Source organism: Suricata suricatta, chromosome 7, assembly GCF_006229205.1.
Source record: "Suricata suricatta isolate VVHF042 chromosome 7, meerkat_22Aug2017_6uvM2_HiC, whole genome shotgun sequence".
Classification (NCBI taxonomy): Eukaryota; Metazoa; Chordata; class Mammalia; order Carnivora; family Herpestidae; genus Suricata; species Suricata suricatta.
This window is the reverse complement of record NC_043706.1, coordinates 23,973,575-23,988,799: the sequence shown is the minus strand read 5'-3', so window position 1 is coordinate 23,988,799 and position 15,225 is coordinate 23,973,575. Positions and strand designations below refer to the sequence as shown.

Here is a 15,225-nt window from a genome sequence, read left to right as displayed (position 1 = left end):
CAAAGGCTTATATTGCAACTAGTGGATATATCTTTACGTTATCTCTGAATAGTTTTGTATACTGGATTCCCTGAAATAGAGTGCTTTGTCCAAGGTTGTGTATGTTAAAATTTTTTAAAGTTATTACCATATTAACTATTGATTTCTTATTTTGGGCAATTACTGTTTTTTAATCCCCGCCCCCTGGCTTCCCACTTTGCTACCTAATTGTATTATGTTTCTCTTTGCTTCCTGTTATAATCATTATGATCATGTGCCTGTTGCTCATTGCTGAGCAGACGAGCTGGGGGAGGGGACAAGAAGAGACCTTCCTTCTAATGCTTCTGGGCTTTTAGCTCCAAACTAATAGGCCTGCTTAAACAGTTATCATTGTAGGAATTGTTTTCCCTTTTCTGTCGTCTTGGCAGTCCCTTGCTTCTCTCTTATTTTGTGATTTCCTTTTCTGTATCCAGCATCTTCATGTTTTACTTCCTTGCTTTGTTAATGCCTTTACAATAGCTTCCTAAGGAAAGTGCATGGAAAGGACATTTAGGGGGACTTTTGTCTCTTTAAAAAAGAAAAGGCTTTTGTCTTCACTGCTGATTTGTTAAGGGATAGAATTCCAAGTTGAAATTATTTTTCCCTTAAGAATTTTGAAATTGTTATTCCACTGATTTCTAGTTTCCAGTATTGAGAAGTTGAGAAGTCCTATTCTGATGCCTGGGTGGTCCTTATAGGACTTGCTTTTTTTTCTCTCCCTCTCTTTTTATAATGTCCTGTATTCTGGAATTCCATCATAATGTACCTTGGTACATGGCTTTTTTCTTTCAGTTTCCTGGGCACTAAATAGACCCTCCTTTTTTTTAAGTTTATTTTTTGAGAGAAAGTGTGGGGGGTGGGGCAGAGAAAGAGGGAAAGAGAATCCCTAGCAGACTCCATGCTATCTGTGGGAGCCCGACTGGGGCCTCGGACCAAATGGTGAGATCATGAATCTGATGCTTGACCACTGAGCCACCCAGGTGCCCCTTAAATAGGCCCTTTAAAGCAGGAAGATTATGGCTACCTATCCAGGGAAATTTTTGTTTTTGTTTTCTTTCTTGCCCGTCGTGTTCTTCCATCCCTGTGTTGGATCTTCTATATTGTTCCACTGATTTCCCCCTCTACACACACTCATCTTTTATGTTTGTCCTTTTGTTCTACTTTTAGTCTAGGAGATTTTCTTGTTCTACCTTTTTACCTTTCTATATTTTTTCCTGTGCTAATATATATTTATTTTTATTTCCATGACTCGTTGAAGGTTTAATTTTTTTCTGCCATTTTACTTGTTTTATAGAAATAGCCTCTCTTACATCAAAAATGATACTGAGTTTATTTTGTGGAGTTTTTGTTCTTAATGGTTTTCTTTTCTTACCTATACTTTGTTTCTTCCCAGAATCCTTTTGCTGCTTATTTACATACTTTTCCATTTGAGGACATAACTCAAACAGCTGGATCCTTCTTTTGCCTATTCTCATTTAAAACTTAGCCACTGAGAAAGCTGAATGGACGCTTTCTTCCATTCTGAGAATGTAGAATTTGTGAATTAGTGGGTATCCCTTCATTGTGATCTCCTTAGCATATCATTGACTCTATAGCTCTTTTGGGCTAGCAATTTTCCAGAATTCTCTCATCTGCTGGAGAATATAGGCATGGCTGCCAGTAGAGTTCTGGTTCTTCATAATGTTAGACTTTCCCCTAATCCTTCCATTTTCACTAATGTGCCTCCCTGCTACCTTGGGTCAGCTTTGATAATAACCAGCACCTCGTAAAATTTACGTCTTCTGCCAGAACGTGAAGGGGAATGGTTGGCATTTTCTACTGAGTCAGGAAGGAGGTGGAATATACAGAGGCCAGCTATTCCTAAAGGCTTTCAACAGTTTTTAGCTTTTAGCTCACACCACATCCATCCGGCAGGCTGTGGTGTCTCCCAATTCTTGAGGCTTTCTGGAGTTTTGTGGCCTGCATTTACTTGTTTGTTTACTGTGTCTGTTCTTCTTAGGCTTATGTTTAGATTTGATCTGTTATTACTCGTTTGTCTAATGTGCACATCAAGATTTTGTTGACATTTCTGTTGTCCTAATAGCTCTTCGCATTCTTTAATTGTTCCTTTCATGTCATTTTTAGTAAGATTTCTTAAGAAATACGACATAAGCGTGGTAGTCAGATGTGACATTAACAGGGAGTTTGCCAATTCTTTGTAGACTTAGCAGCCTTTTCTCTTTGGAGTTCTATAGCACCTTTCTAACATAAACTTCACCTTTAATGCTCGAACCACAGTATCAATTTTGTTAAACATGAGGCAAGACTTTTAGGCGTGCATTTACAAAGATGTCTGAGGGCCATATTAATTAGACTTAGAATTCTTGTCACATTTATATTTTCTGTGCCTTATTAACAGTGATCTCTTTTTAAATCTCGTTTACTGAAACATATTTACATAAGGTAAATTATCTTTGTTGGTGTAAAGTTAAGAGTTTTGACAAACACATCGTCATGTAATCACCTTTTCCATAGCCCCCCAAGTTCTTTTTGTGTCCTTTTGCAGTCCAGTAAGAATAATAACTGTGTTTTAGTTATCTTCAATTAAACTGATTAACCCAGTCTTTCTGGTGTGTTATCTTACTCTAAGTTTTTAATTAGCACCTTCTTAGAAGATTTTATTTTTAGAACAGTTTTAGGTTCACAGCAAAATTGAACTTTTGAAAAGTACAGAAAGTTCCTGTATACTCCTGCCTAACACACCCACAGCTTCCCCATCTTTAATTGACCTTTAAAGTGTGTGTGTGTGTGTGTGTGTGTGTGTGTGATTTATTTATTTATTTATTTATTCCCCCAACCCACCCAAATAGGGACAGAGGCCGAAGGAGCAGGTCACGCTTGAGAAGGCGGTCTCGATCACGAGGTGGTCGTAGACGTAGGAGCAGAAGCAAAGTAAAAGAAGATAAATTTAAAGGAAGTCTTTCTGAAGGAATGAAAGTTGAACAAGAATCTTCATCTGATGATAAGTAAGAATGGAATTTCCCATAATTTCCTTTTTTCAGTTTAGACAAGTACTATTTGACCTGGAAATCTTTCCTTTCCACCTGGATATTGCAAGTGAATCCATTCATTAGGTCCTGAACTTAAAATTTAATCTTCTGTGCATATTTTATAGGTTATGTGGCAGAGGTCATGGTTTTCTGAATTTAGAGGCTTCAGTTTGGGCTGAAAATGAATATTGGGGCATCACTTTATCATGAGTCTTCCCTGTATTTTTATTAGAGACAAGAGATGTATTAGATAGTCCTACCAATCTTGATTACTAGTTTTACAGTGGTGTGGAGGTGGGGGGTGTACTGGTATTTAAACTTTTCAGTTTGTGTCAAATGATACCTACTTTTATGGTTGAGGCTATCTGATGGTGGATAGATATGCCTATGGCCATGTGGAAAATGCTAAAGTGTCTAATGGAGGAATTTTTTTAATGTGAATTTAGTTGTATAATGGAACATCTCAAAAAAAAATGAGACTAATTTAGAGCAGTAGTTTGCAGCTGGGGGTAATTTGCCTTTCCGGGGACATGTTGGTAATATTTAAAGGAAGCTATTTTTGATTGTCAGCTTGTGGCTAGAGATCAGAGATACTGTTCATCATCTGCCAGTGCATAGGACAGTGCCTCTTCCATAATGAAGAACTGTCAGAATGTCAGTAGGGCCAAGGTCAAGAAAGCCCGATGAGAGCTTGGTGATATGAAACTTAAATGAAGGTTAAGTAAAGGTTAAGTGAACATCCTGATAACCTTGAGAATGCATTTTGCTAACTCGTCTGCAGTGAGCATTCAGCAAATCATAGAAAAGGCTATGCTGGGAGAGATTATAAAGATCGTGGAGTTCTTTGGGAGGAAATTGGGAACAGTCAGGGCAGGGTCAGGGGATAGAGCCACATTCCCCTTCAGACTGTATGTGGGTATTTACATGTGCATTTTTTATAGGAGCAGATCCATAGTTTTCTGTGACCCAGAAAAGGTTTAGTTTGCTGATGTGGCTCACCCTCTTGTTCTGTAAAGATTAAAACACGCTAGGTAGGTGAAATGACTTTAGTAATACTGAGGTCATGATAGAGCCAGGGGTGACTTTTTTGAACTTAAGGATCTTTCATTTTTTCCCCTAGTTTGGTGCCATGAAACAAGTGAGGAGAAAAATGAGACACAAGAAAGTTAAATTACTTTGTAGGATTCCAAACCAGGCAACTAAGAGTTTAGAAACAAGAGAGTAGATGGCTTAAGACTTCGGTGGAATTAGCTGATTACTTACATTTTCCAGCTTTTACTTTTAATTTGTATAACAGTTACTATGTGTGAATCTCTAAGGATTTTCAAAGTTAATTATGTGTATATATGTGTAATTTTTTTTAAGCCTTGAAGACTTCGATGTAGAGGAAGAAGATGAAGAAGCCCTAATAGAACAGAGAAGAATACAGAGGCAGGCAATTGTTCAGGTATGTGATTATTGGTAAAATTTTGAGCAGTCCTTCTGAAATAATTACCCTTTTAGTAAAACGGTTTTTATTTCTAAAGAAGTGATGGTAACAGCAATTGAGTAAATCTTAAGAGTATCTGTGAAATCTTCGTGAGATTTGGAAAGATGATAGTTTTTTAATAAAATTGAAATGGTTGTCCTGTTTTGTTATAGATAGGATTCTGATATAAACCTTTTATAAGGCATAAAATTTGAAATTTGCTTTCTATTAAAAAATACTTTATTTTTATTATTTTTTTAAATTTTATTTATTTATTTTTATTTATTTTTGAGAGACAGAGAGAGACAGCTCAAGTAGGGGAGGGTCAGAGAGAGGGAGATACAGAATGAGAAGCAGGCTCCAGGATCTGAGCTGTCAGCACAGAGCCCGATGCGGGGCTCGAACCCACAAACTGTGAGATCATGACCTGAGCCGAAGCCAGACGCTTAACTGACTGAGCCACCCAGGTGCCCCCCAAAATATTTATTTTTAAAGTTTATTTATTTTGAGAGAGCATGAACAGGGAAGGGACAGAGCGAGAGAATCATCACAACGTGGGGCTGAAAATCACAAACTGTGAGATCATGACCTGAGCCAAAATCAAGAGTCAGATGCTTAACCAGCTGAGCCACCCAGGCACCCTTCTTTTTTGTTTGTTTTTAAGAAAACCCTCACAAGTGAGTATAGAATAAATTGGAGGAATTTCATTTAGCAAAAAAAGTGCCCTTTTCACTGAGTGAGGGGTGTGTGTGTGTGTGTGTGTGTATTTTAATGTCTAAAAAAATAGCACATTTTTAATGCAAATGTGATTATTTATGTGGAGCATCTCAAAATAAGTTTAAGAGTAGTTTAGAGCTAGGTGATTAAGAAAGTGGGGTGGGGAAAGGGTGTTATACATAGGTCTTTATATAGTCATTTAATGATATGGTCCCATGCCTTGGAAGATTGTCAGTTACGCCTTGGCCATCCTGACTTAAAGCCATGGCCACTAGATCCTTTGTGGATGGCAGTCCCTGTAAAGTGTGAAGTTTTCTCCTAGTAATGGGAAGAGGAGCAATGAAGTTCAGAATACATCCTGGAGGAAGTGAAAAATGTTTAGGTGCTATAAGGAGAGCAGGCAAAAGGCAGGGACAGTCCTGCCCGCTCATTTACACATACATAGCAAATTATAAGTCATGCACTGGTGTGTCAAAGCAAAGGGAAAAACTTGAATCATCAGAGGATGTAGGGCAAAACTGGAATTTTAGAGAAACTTACTTTCTGGGGCACTGATGAAATTGTTGTTATTAAACTCATAATGGCTAAAGACTTGGTTGAATCTTTTTTTGTTCTTGCCCAGGTCCACAATCCCTTATCTCCAGCCCTTGGGGCCAGATGTGCTTCAGAACTCAGAACTATTTGAATTTTAGAAAGGTAATATGGTGCATCTGTGTATATTACTTAGCCCCATCAGTGGGCTTTAGGAACAGCACCCCATTATCAAACACAGTAGTATTTTCTGCAGTGAGACATATTCTTTTCACACTGGGATGATAAAAATAAGACTGCAAATAGCATCACATCTGTTCATGGCAGGTTTTGTCACCTCATGAATGTGCACCAAACATAGAACATCTTTTTCAGAGTTTTGTGGATTATGGCATTCTATGTAAGGGATTGTGGATCTGATTCAATCAAGACATCAATGCCCTTTAAACATGTTTAACATTATTTAATACTCTTTTCATTGCAATACCTCTTTAACAAATATGCATCAGATTTTATGAAAATAATATGTTGTGTTGTTGTTACAGAAATATAAATATCTTGCTGAAGATAGCAATATGTCTGTGCCATCTGAACCCAGCAGCCCCCAGAGCAGTACCTGTACGCGGTCACCTTCTCCAGACGACATTCTAGAAAGGGTAGCTGCTGATGTTAAGGAGTATGAACGGGAAAATGTTGATACGTTTGAGGCCTCAGTAAAAGCCAAGCATAATCTAATGACAGTTGAACAGAATAATGGTGAGTTCGATTTTTATTTTGACCATGCTTTTCTCTGAATTTTTAACTCTGTAAATAATGAAAAGTTGTTTTGGAGTGGGGAAAAGTGAAAGTGATTAGAAATGTTGCCCTGTTAACTGCTATTAAATCTTATGGTAATACAGTGTTAAATGTGTCCCAGTGAACGTTCTTTGTCTTTTATTAGTTCACATAACCTAAACAGTATACTGAATCCCACATGGTTCCTTACCTCCTGTGTGGGGCACCTGGCTGGCTCAGTTGGTAGGGCATGCCACCCTTGATCTCAGGGTCATGTGTTCAAGCCCCTTGTTGGGCATGGAGCTTATTTAAAATACATATATATGTACATACATATATACATATATTTTTAAATGTCATCTGTTTTGCTTGCTTGAGTATTCTAAAGCAAATTCCAGCCAAGATTTCATTTCATCTATAAATTCTTCATTTTGTATCTCTGCTATATAAGAACTTTAAAAAAAAAAAAAACACTGCTTGTACTTAAAAAGTTGATCCTTTTTAAATATCTAATGTCTAATTACAGTTGGCTGGTTTGATTCAGAATCCAAATAAGATGCACCTATCTCTGTTAATGTCTCAGAGTCTTGAATAGTTATTCTCATCCTTCCCTCCTCCCCCTTTCCATCTACTTGTGAAGATACTGGGGCCATGTGTCCTATATACTTTTCTTTCCACTCTGATTTTGCCACATTCTTGTGTCTTTTATTTTCCTCCTCCTCAGTGTTTCTTGAAAACTAATGTGTTGGAGACTTGAGTAGATTTAATTTTTTTTGGCAAGAATACTTCATTAGTAGTGGTGTGCACGTGCATCCCATCAGGTGGTGTGTGGTGTGTGCTTGTCCCGTTTTCATTAACCTGGAGAGTGTGTGTTTCGCTGGGGTGATCCACAGCTGTCCATTGGGAAGTTTCCCTTCAGCCGCTCGCCCAGCAGTCTCAGCCATTGATGATCATTACTCCGATCCACTCTTTTCATGAGGGGCAGGGGTGGGTGGGTTTGGGCACACCCAAAGCCATCATTATTAAATTACAATTCCTTCTGAATCCTTAGCCATGATTCCATAAAAGAAGAGGCTTCCTTACTTTGGTTACCCTGAAACATAGTTTGTCCAGGAGAGTTGGGATAAATACTTATTTTCTTTTATTGACTAATTTTTAGTGTAGAATAGAGTTTGGTGCATTAGCAACCTCCAGAGAAAACCAGTGAAACTTTGGTTGTTTTTATTATTTTGTATCATTATGTACTTAAATTCTCTCCAACTGAGGTGTGGAGGAGCCTTTTTAAGTTGGTTTCTAATGTCTTTTTGACCCAAACCCTACAGGATTGATTGCTATTAATATATTAATATGTTTCTTTCTAGGACAGGGGTTTGCAAACTGTAAAAGGTCAGATACTATGTATTTTAGGCTTTTGTCACTTTAGACTTTTTTTCTCTGTTCCGACTACTGAACTCCGCTGTTAATAGTGCAGAAGCAGCTGCCTTGCCCCTAAAAAAAACCTGTGTGGACACCAAAATCTAGATTTGACATAATTTTCACACATTACAAAATATTCCATTTTCCCTCCAAATCTTTAAAAACATTAAAGTGGACCATATGAAAACAAGGGGCCAAATTTGCTTCACTCTAGTTTGCAAAATTAGTTTTGCCAGTGTGACATCTCACAGTCTTACCTCGTGTGTGTCTTGTCCCAGAACAGAAACAGCTGTTGCTCTAAGGGACCTTGGTGCCATTTAATAGGAAACGCTGCTCCGAGATCACAGGGCACGTAGGGATGCCCGTTGTACATGGGACTTTCCAGTGGACAAAGCTAGGACTTATATACCTTTTTGGAAAGGGGAGGTTCATACTGAAAAAGTGCCAATTGAAATACGAACTTATATAGGGCTTTTAATAACTTATTTGATTTTATATTTCTACTTTAGTGAGAAACGTGCCTCCTAATAACATGATTATTTAGGTTATTTTGAAGCTTTCATTTACATAGTTATCAGTATGATCAATATTTTTATCCTTGGGATACATTCCAAAGGGAAAAGTCATTTGAAATACTTCTTTGTATGCTTATACCACCCATTTAATAGATTTAGATGTAGTTTTTTTGCTTTTGATTTTAGGAATTTTCTATTTTGTTACTAAAATGGTCTTTTGGGGACGCCTGAGTGGCCCAGTCGTTGGGCATCTGACTTTGGCTCAGGTCATGATCTCATGGCTCAAGAGTTCGAGCCTCAGGTTGGGCTCTGTGCTGACAGCCTGGAGCCTGCTTTGAATTCTGTGTCTCCCCCTCTCTCTGCCTCTTCCCTGCTTGCTCAGTTTCTTTTTCTCTCTGTCAAAAATAAACATTTAAAATGGTCTTTCATACATGTGTGTATTTTATCCTATCTAAACAAGGAAACACAAAAATATAACACACTCCTTGGTGTGGAAAAATTTTTATTCCTACTATTCCAATGTAATGAATGCGCCAAAGTTTATTCATTTTGTCTTCTAATGGTAGATGTTTGGGTTCTCTCCAGCTGTTGGGTATTCATTGGACGATTAATTATAATAGCATTGAGCATTCTCAGTCTCATTTTTTTTTAATGTTTACTGCTCTATGTTTGAAGTGATTTTGTAGAAGTGGAGTTGCTGGGTGTAAAGAGTACAGTTGTGCTGTGTTTTCAAACTTTATTCTGTAAGGCTTGTACAATTTTGCTCCCCCAAGTAATGTCTGAGTTTTTGTTTATCAGGGCCTTGTTTTCTGGAGATTCTTTTGAGGGTTTTGGGGTTTTTTTTGTTTTATTTTGAGAGAGTGTGCCCCTGAGTATGAGTGGGGGAGGGGCAGAGAGAGAGTTCCAAGTGGGCTCCACACCAGCAATGCAGAGCCAGACACAGGACTCAAACTCTTGAAACTGTGAGATCATGACCTGAGCTGAAATCAAGAGTCGATCGCTCAACTGACTGAGCCAACCAGGCACCACTAGAATTTTATTTTATATTTTCAGTTTATTTTTGAGAGAGGGGAAAGTACAGTAGGGGAGGGGCAGAGAGAGAGTGAGATCGAGGATCTGAAGGCAGTTGACAGCAGTGAGCTGACTATGGAGCTGGAACTCACAAACTGGGAGATCATAACTGAAGTTGGGAGCTTAACTGATTGTGCCACCCAGGCACTGCTAGATATAGAATTTTTGAAGAGAAAGTTTGATTTTAATACATAATCATTGAGCTATTAGCATGTTAATATAACTAACATTGGAGAAAGTACTGATACTGGGTCTTTCAACTTCCTGAAATGAATTCTTTTAGTAAAGAATGGATAGCTTTATATATCTTACGTGTTAACATAGTGACTTTAAGATGGGTATTAATGAAAAACTGATGTACAGGAGGAAAGGAAGTTTGAATTGCTAGTGATTTTACATTGGTGACTTATTTGGGTTTTAATTTGTATCCCTTCATTTTTCAAATATTACTGTTCATTTCCATTTAGGTTCATCTCAGAAGAAGCTGTTGGCACCTGATATGTTTACAGAATCTGATGATATGTTTGCTGCCTATTTTGATGTAAGTAATTTTACTTTCTTAACTTTAAATGAAATATATGTAAATAATATATAAAATATAAAGTAAAATATATATAACAAATGTGCTTGTGTTATACATGGAGAGAAAAGATAAAGCAAATAATATGCTAACATTTTGAGTGAAGGTTATCCGGAAACTGTACTAGTATTGCAGCATTTCTCTAAGTCTGAAATTAGGTCAAAATTTTAAAAACAAGCACAGCAGAATAATTTGAGATCTTCAGAAAAGTTAAATACCAAATGACTTAAGTATGTAGTTATTTTTCTTCAGCAGCTTTTTCGTGGATTTAAAAACGTGTATGTGGTTGGGCATAGTTAACTGAGACAAGATGATATCAATTTTGGCTTTTTTAGGTGTTTTATCAGTTTTCTTGGAAAAGTCTGAAAAACATATTAAAAAATATGAGACTACTTTCGTTATAAATTCAAGAGAATATGAGAAATAAGATGGCTTTGGCAAGAAGAAGTAGGGGGATAAAATAGGGAAATTAAAAATGGAGTAGGTCCTGTGTCTAGGACCCTGAAGACATTGATATTGGCTCAAGTGTCTGTGTCTGTGTTTTGCACAGAACTCTAAACAATACTAGGTTAAGGGAAAATGAAATGGTGATTGAGCCAGTGTAAGTACCAGCTCCCGTCATTTGTTTGGGTGATAGTGAGGGGTCTTCTTGGTATCATGGAGAGTGATGTGTAATCTTCTTAATTTCCCATAAAAACTGTTAGAGGAGCCAAGGGGCGGTAAGTGGACAAGGCAGTAAATGTAAAATTGGCAGAAGAGAGTGTTAAGAGTGTGGGGTACTTGTTAACTGAATGCCCATCTGATTTTTGTCCCCCTTTGTCTATTAATAGCTATCAAAAACCAGACCTGGTTTTTGGTCTTATTTTCATTTATAATGCCCTAGTCATATTCCTAAGATTTTTTGAGACCACTTTAAGTTTTTTTCCTGAGCATTATTGTGATACAAGAGACTCTGGTAATCACGTTTCCAGGTTATGATAAGAGTTTACTTTAATTTGGCATAAAATGTTTTTGTTAAATTACAGCTGGTGTTGCCCATTTTTGTTTTAAATGAAGTGTTTTAAATGTTGTGGGGAGCGGCAAAGATCTCAGCTCCTTGGCCACTTGCTAGCCGGGATTTGTCACTCCCCGAGGGGAGTTGCAAAATAGGCAGGGGCCCCTCCCTGCCAGAGGAGAAGCCAGAAGATCAAAGATCAACCGCCTGCAGGCAGGGTAGCTTCAGCCCCTCAGGCGCTGTGCTAGGACACTTTAGTCCGGTTCCTTTTTTACTCCAGTCTGAATCCCTTGACCCTGTTTCCTAGCAACCGACCTGGGTCAGCCGCCTTGTTTTCCCCGCCTTGAAGGCTTTATAAGGAACAGTTTTCTCAATAAACTCTCTCTCTTTCGCCTGCTCGGAAACCGTGAGTTGTGTCTTTACTCTCTGTGCGTCCCTTTTCCTGCCCTTTCTCTCCCTCCCTCAGGAAAAGAACCCACGAGGACTCTCCGCCCTGCCGTCGGGGCGGTCGGGGCGGACAAAACAGGTACCGAGGTACCGCCGATCGCCGGGTCGAGCGGCCCCGGCCTTCGGGTTACGACAAAATGTCTGCCTGATTAGTAAGTAAATGGCTCTCTTGTTGCCTCCTTCCTTTCAGAGTGCTCGTCTTCGGGCTGCTGGCATTGGGAAAGATTTCAAAGAAAATCCCAACCTCAGGGATAACTGGACAGATGCAGAAGGCTATTATCGTAAGTTCACAGTTCTGGTTAATTTTAGAGTTCGTTGCAATATTTTGTAGAGTGCAGTCACAGGTTGGAGAACTCGGAAAGTCCCATCACAGTGCCAGCACTTACAGAGTATGGCGCATCGATAGCTGCATGAGCCTATTTGTGTTCTAGTATGCAGCCCACGAGCTTCATGAATAGAAGTGAGGTACAGACTTGATGTGCAACTTAAATCTATTCAAAGTTGTTTTCAGCCATGAGATAATCCTCCAGGAGGAAGGGGGAACGTCACTTGCTCGTCTTGATCTGAAACCAAGAAAAACGACATACAAGGAACTTGGGATGCAGTATTTGTCATACAGGACTACAGTTGGAAACACTTCAGTGAGCACATTTCTTCCCTACTCAATGTTGAACTCGTCAGCAGTGGATAGGAAGTGGGCGTGCAGCTTGAACCACATTATGAAAGCGTGATCGATGGAGGCTTGGCTTTGATTCTCCCTGGTGCCTAGGACACCAAGCACAGAGTAGAGACTTGACACATTTAAGTGACTGCACTGTGTTTCTTTTTATTATGTGTATCTCATAGTTTTCTTAAGTAATTATTTATTGTGGTCAAAATTCCCATTTCTTAATTTGCTTTCCTAGGCGTGAACATAGGTGAAGTCCTAGATAAGCGTTACAATGTGTATGGTTACACTGGCCAAGGTGTATTCAGTAATGTTGTACGAGCCAGAGATAATGCAAGAGCAAACCAAGAGGTGGCTGTAAAAATCATCAGAAACAATGAGCTCATGTAAGTTCAGAAGACATATGTAATGAAACTTAAAAACGCAGGTATTCACATACGAACATTTTAAAAAAGTGTAACAGTCTGTAAAAGCATTGGAGTTAAGTGACAGAATAATGGTATTGAATCTGTTGCCTTTTTTCTTTTATATAATAGAGGTATTTGCCATACCCACATGTTTTAATAAGCACAGTTCATACCACACAATTGATGCTAAAGGCCGTTTGCCATTATTTTTATTTATCTGTTTTTAAATTTACATCCAAGTTAGCATGTCGCACAACAGTGATTTCAGGAGTGGAGTCCGGTGATTGAACCCCTGCATGTAACAGGCCGGCACTCACCCCAGCAGGTGTTTGTCCCCCTTAATGCCCGGTGCCACCTTAACCCCTCCCCCATCCACAGCCCCTCTGGCAGCCCTCAGTCTGTTCTCCATATTTAGGTTTCTTATGTTTTGTCCCCCTCCCTATTTGTATATAATTTTTTCTTCCCTTCCCTTACGTTTATGTGTTTTGTACTTTATTTTTTTTGTTGGGGTTTTTTGTTTTTTTTTTTTTATACTTATTTTTGATAGGGAGAGACAGAGCATGAGAGGGGGAGGGGCAGAGAGAGAAGGAGACACAGAACAGGAAGCAGGCTCCAGGCTCTGAGCTAGTCGTCAGCACAGAGCCTGACGCGGGGCTCGAACCCACGAACGAGAGATCTGACCTGAGCTGAAGCCGGAGGTTTAACCGACTGAGCCACCCAGGCGCCCCCTGTTTTGTACTTTAAATTCCACATATGAGTGAAGTCATGTGATATTTGTTTTCCTCTGACTGGCTAATTTTGCTTAGCATAATACACTTTAGTTCCATCCATGTTGTTTCAGGTGGCAAGATTTCATTCTTTTTTTTGTTGAGTAATACTGCATTAAATGATAACTAGAATTTTAGAGGAAAATGAAATATTAATACTTGGTAAGACATCCATTATTAGACTCTTAACACCAGAACGTGTACAGTGTGGTTCCGTTTTTGTTAAATAACATTTACATCAGGATGTTTTTAAGATAAAATATGTGCAAGATTGAATTCCTTTCAAGCAATGTGGGTTTGTTCCTCAGTTTTTCTTTCTGTTAATTATTGGTGGAAATTAACTGCATGAGAATAAGTATTTGGCTCAGTATAAAGTATTGCATGAGTGACATACAGAGTTGTCATTCCTCTATAGATTTATTATTAGTATTTTAAAAAATTATAAACTAATTGCCTATAATACATCAGATTGGAACTAGTAAATATTTATTTTTTTATCTGTCTTGTATTCACTTTTTATTTTCTTTTACTTTTCAGGCAAAAAACTGGCTTAAAAGAACTAGAATTCTTGAAAAAACTTAATGATGCTGATCCTGATGACAAATTTCATTGTTTGCGACTCTTTAGACACTTCTATCACAAGCAACATCTCTGTCTAGTATTTGAGCCTCTAAGGTACACTGCCAAATCTGTACGTTATGAAACATTTAGATCCGTGCGAGACAGCGTTTCTGCGTGTTTTATGTTTTCCAGTTAGCTCTGGTTTTGTCTTTTATTTTTGGCTAAGAACTGGTTTCTTGACGGTTGTTAATGTATAAACATTAATTGACTGCATACCATGTGCCAAACTCCGGTCTCCTGTAGCCATCAGCACAGCAAGATCTTCCGAAAGTTAAGTACTTTCACACCATGATAAAAAGAAATGGAAGTAGTAGAATAGAAATACAGTTTTGATTGTCAAAAGTATGGCTTTAGTTTTGGGCTTTCAGATGTAAACCCAGTCTAAAATCAATAGGAATTTTACCATTGTATGTCTTCCTATTTATTTTGAAAGTTGAGTTTTTTTGGAAAATTGTGTTTTATACACACAGATTCATGTGCTGTCTTGAGGGTAGAACAATTTATTAAACATCTGGGGGGCTCTTGAACAGGTACTTTCATTAGAATCCAGATTGCAGATTTGGTTTTACTTTATGCTTGGACATGATTTTGCCATTTTTATTTCCATTTTGCATTTTAACTCTTAATTTTGTGTTGTTTTTCTCTCCTAAAAGTATGAATTTACGAGAGGTGTTAAAAAAATATGGTAAGGATGTTGGTCTTCATATTAAAGCCGTGAGATCGTATAGTCAGCAGCTGTTCTTGGCATTAAAACTCCTTAAAAGATGCAATATCCTACATGCAGATATCAAGCCAGACAATATCCTGGTAAGTCCAGCAGGTTGCCTTGTACATCCGTATAGCTTCTTACCCGTGATGTGATTGCCACTGTATTACTCTAGAAAGGTGTCTTAGAAGAAGAGCTCTGTGTGTTAATCACCCGTTACAAGGGACTCACCCAGTGTTTACTTTTATAGAAATCGGTCCCGTGAAACTGCATAGTCAAATGTGAGGAAAGAGGAAACAAGCTATTGTCCCCAACTTTTTCCATTTGGTTGACGGATTTAGAGTACACATAAATCCCAGGCGTGCTTCCGTGCAGTAATGAGGGGTTTCCAAAGAAAAAATGCTCATGTGTTGCTGTTTTGAAATTAGGAATGGTCACAGCTCTTTATTGTCTAATTTGTGGTCTGATAGGGTTAGGAGACATGGGGAAGTATACCT

General features: G+C 38.3%; 1 protein-coding gene across 12 annotated transcripts in view; it reads left to right on the top strand.

The window, feature by feature from the left end:
- The window catches only part of PRPF4B (pre-mRNA processing factor 4B), a 37,758-nt gene that overhangs the window by 12,283 nt on the left and 10,250 nt on the right, over positions 1–15,225 (top strand). For all 12 annotated transcript variants that reach the window (XR_003910501.1, XR_003910498.1, XR_003910496.1 and 9 more), the window contains exons 4-11: positions 2,868–3,023; positions 4,413–4,494; positions 6,309–6,519; positions 10,007–10,080; positions 11,751–11,841; positions 12,466–12,613; positions 13,939–14,076; positions 14,676–14,829. Coding sequence is in view for 2 of the 12 variants with exons in the window: in XM_029943721.1 (XP_029799581.1) it covers positions 2,868–3,023; positions 4,413–4,494; positions 6,309–6,519; positions 10,007–10,080; positions 11,751–11,841; positions 12,466–12,613; positions 13,939–14,076; positions 14,676–14,829 (1,054 nt within the window). In the remaining 10 variants the exon portion in view is untranslated. The remainder of the gene's footprint in view (positions 1–2,867; positions 3,024–4,412; positions 4,495–6,308; positions 6,520–10,006; positions 10,081–11,750; positions 11,842–12,465; positions 12,614–13,938; positions 14,077–14,675; positions 14,830–15,225) is intronic.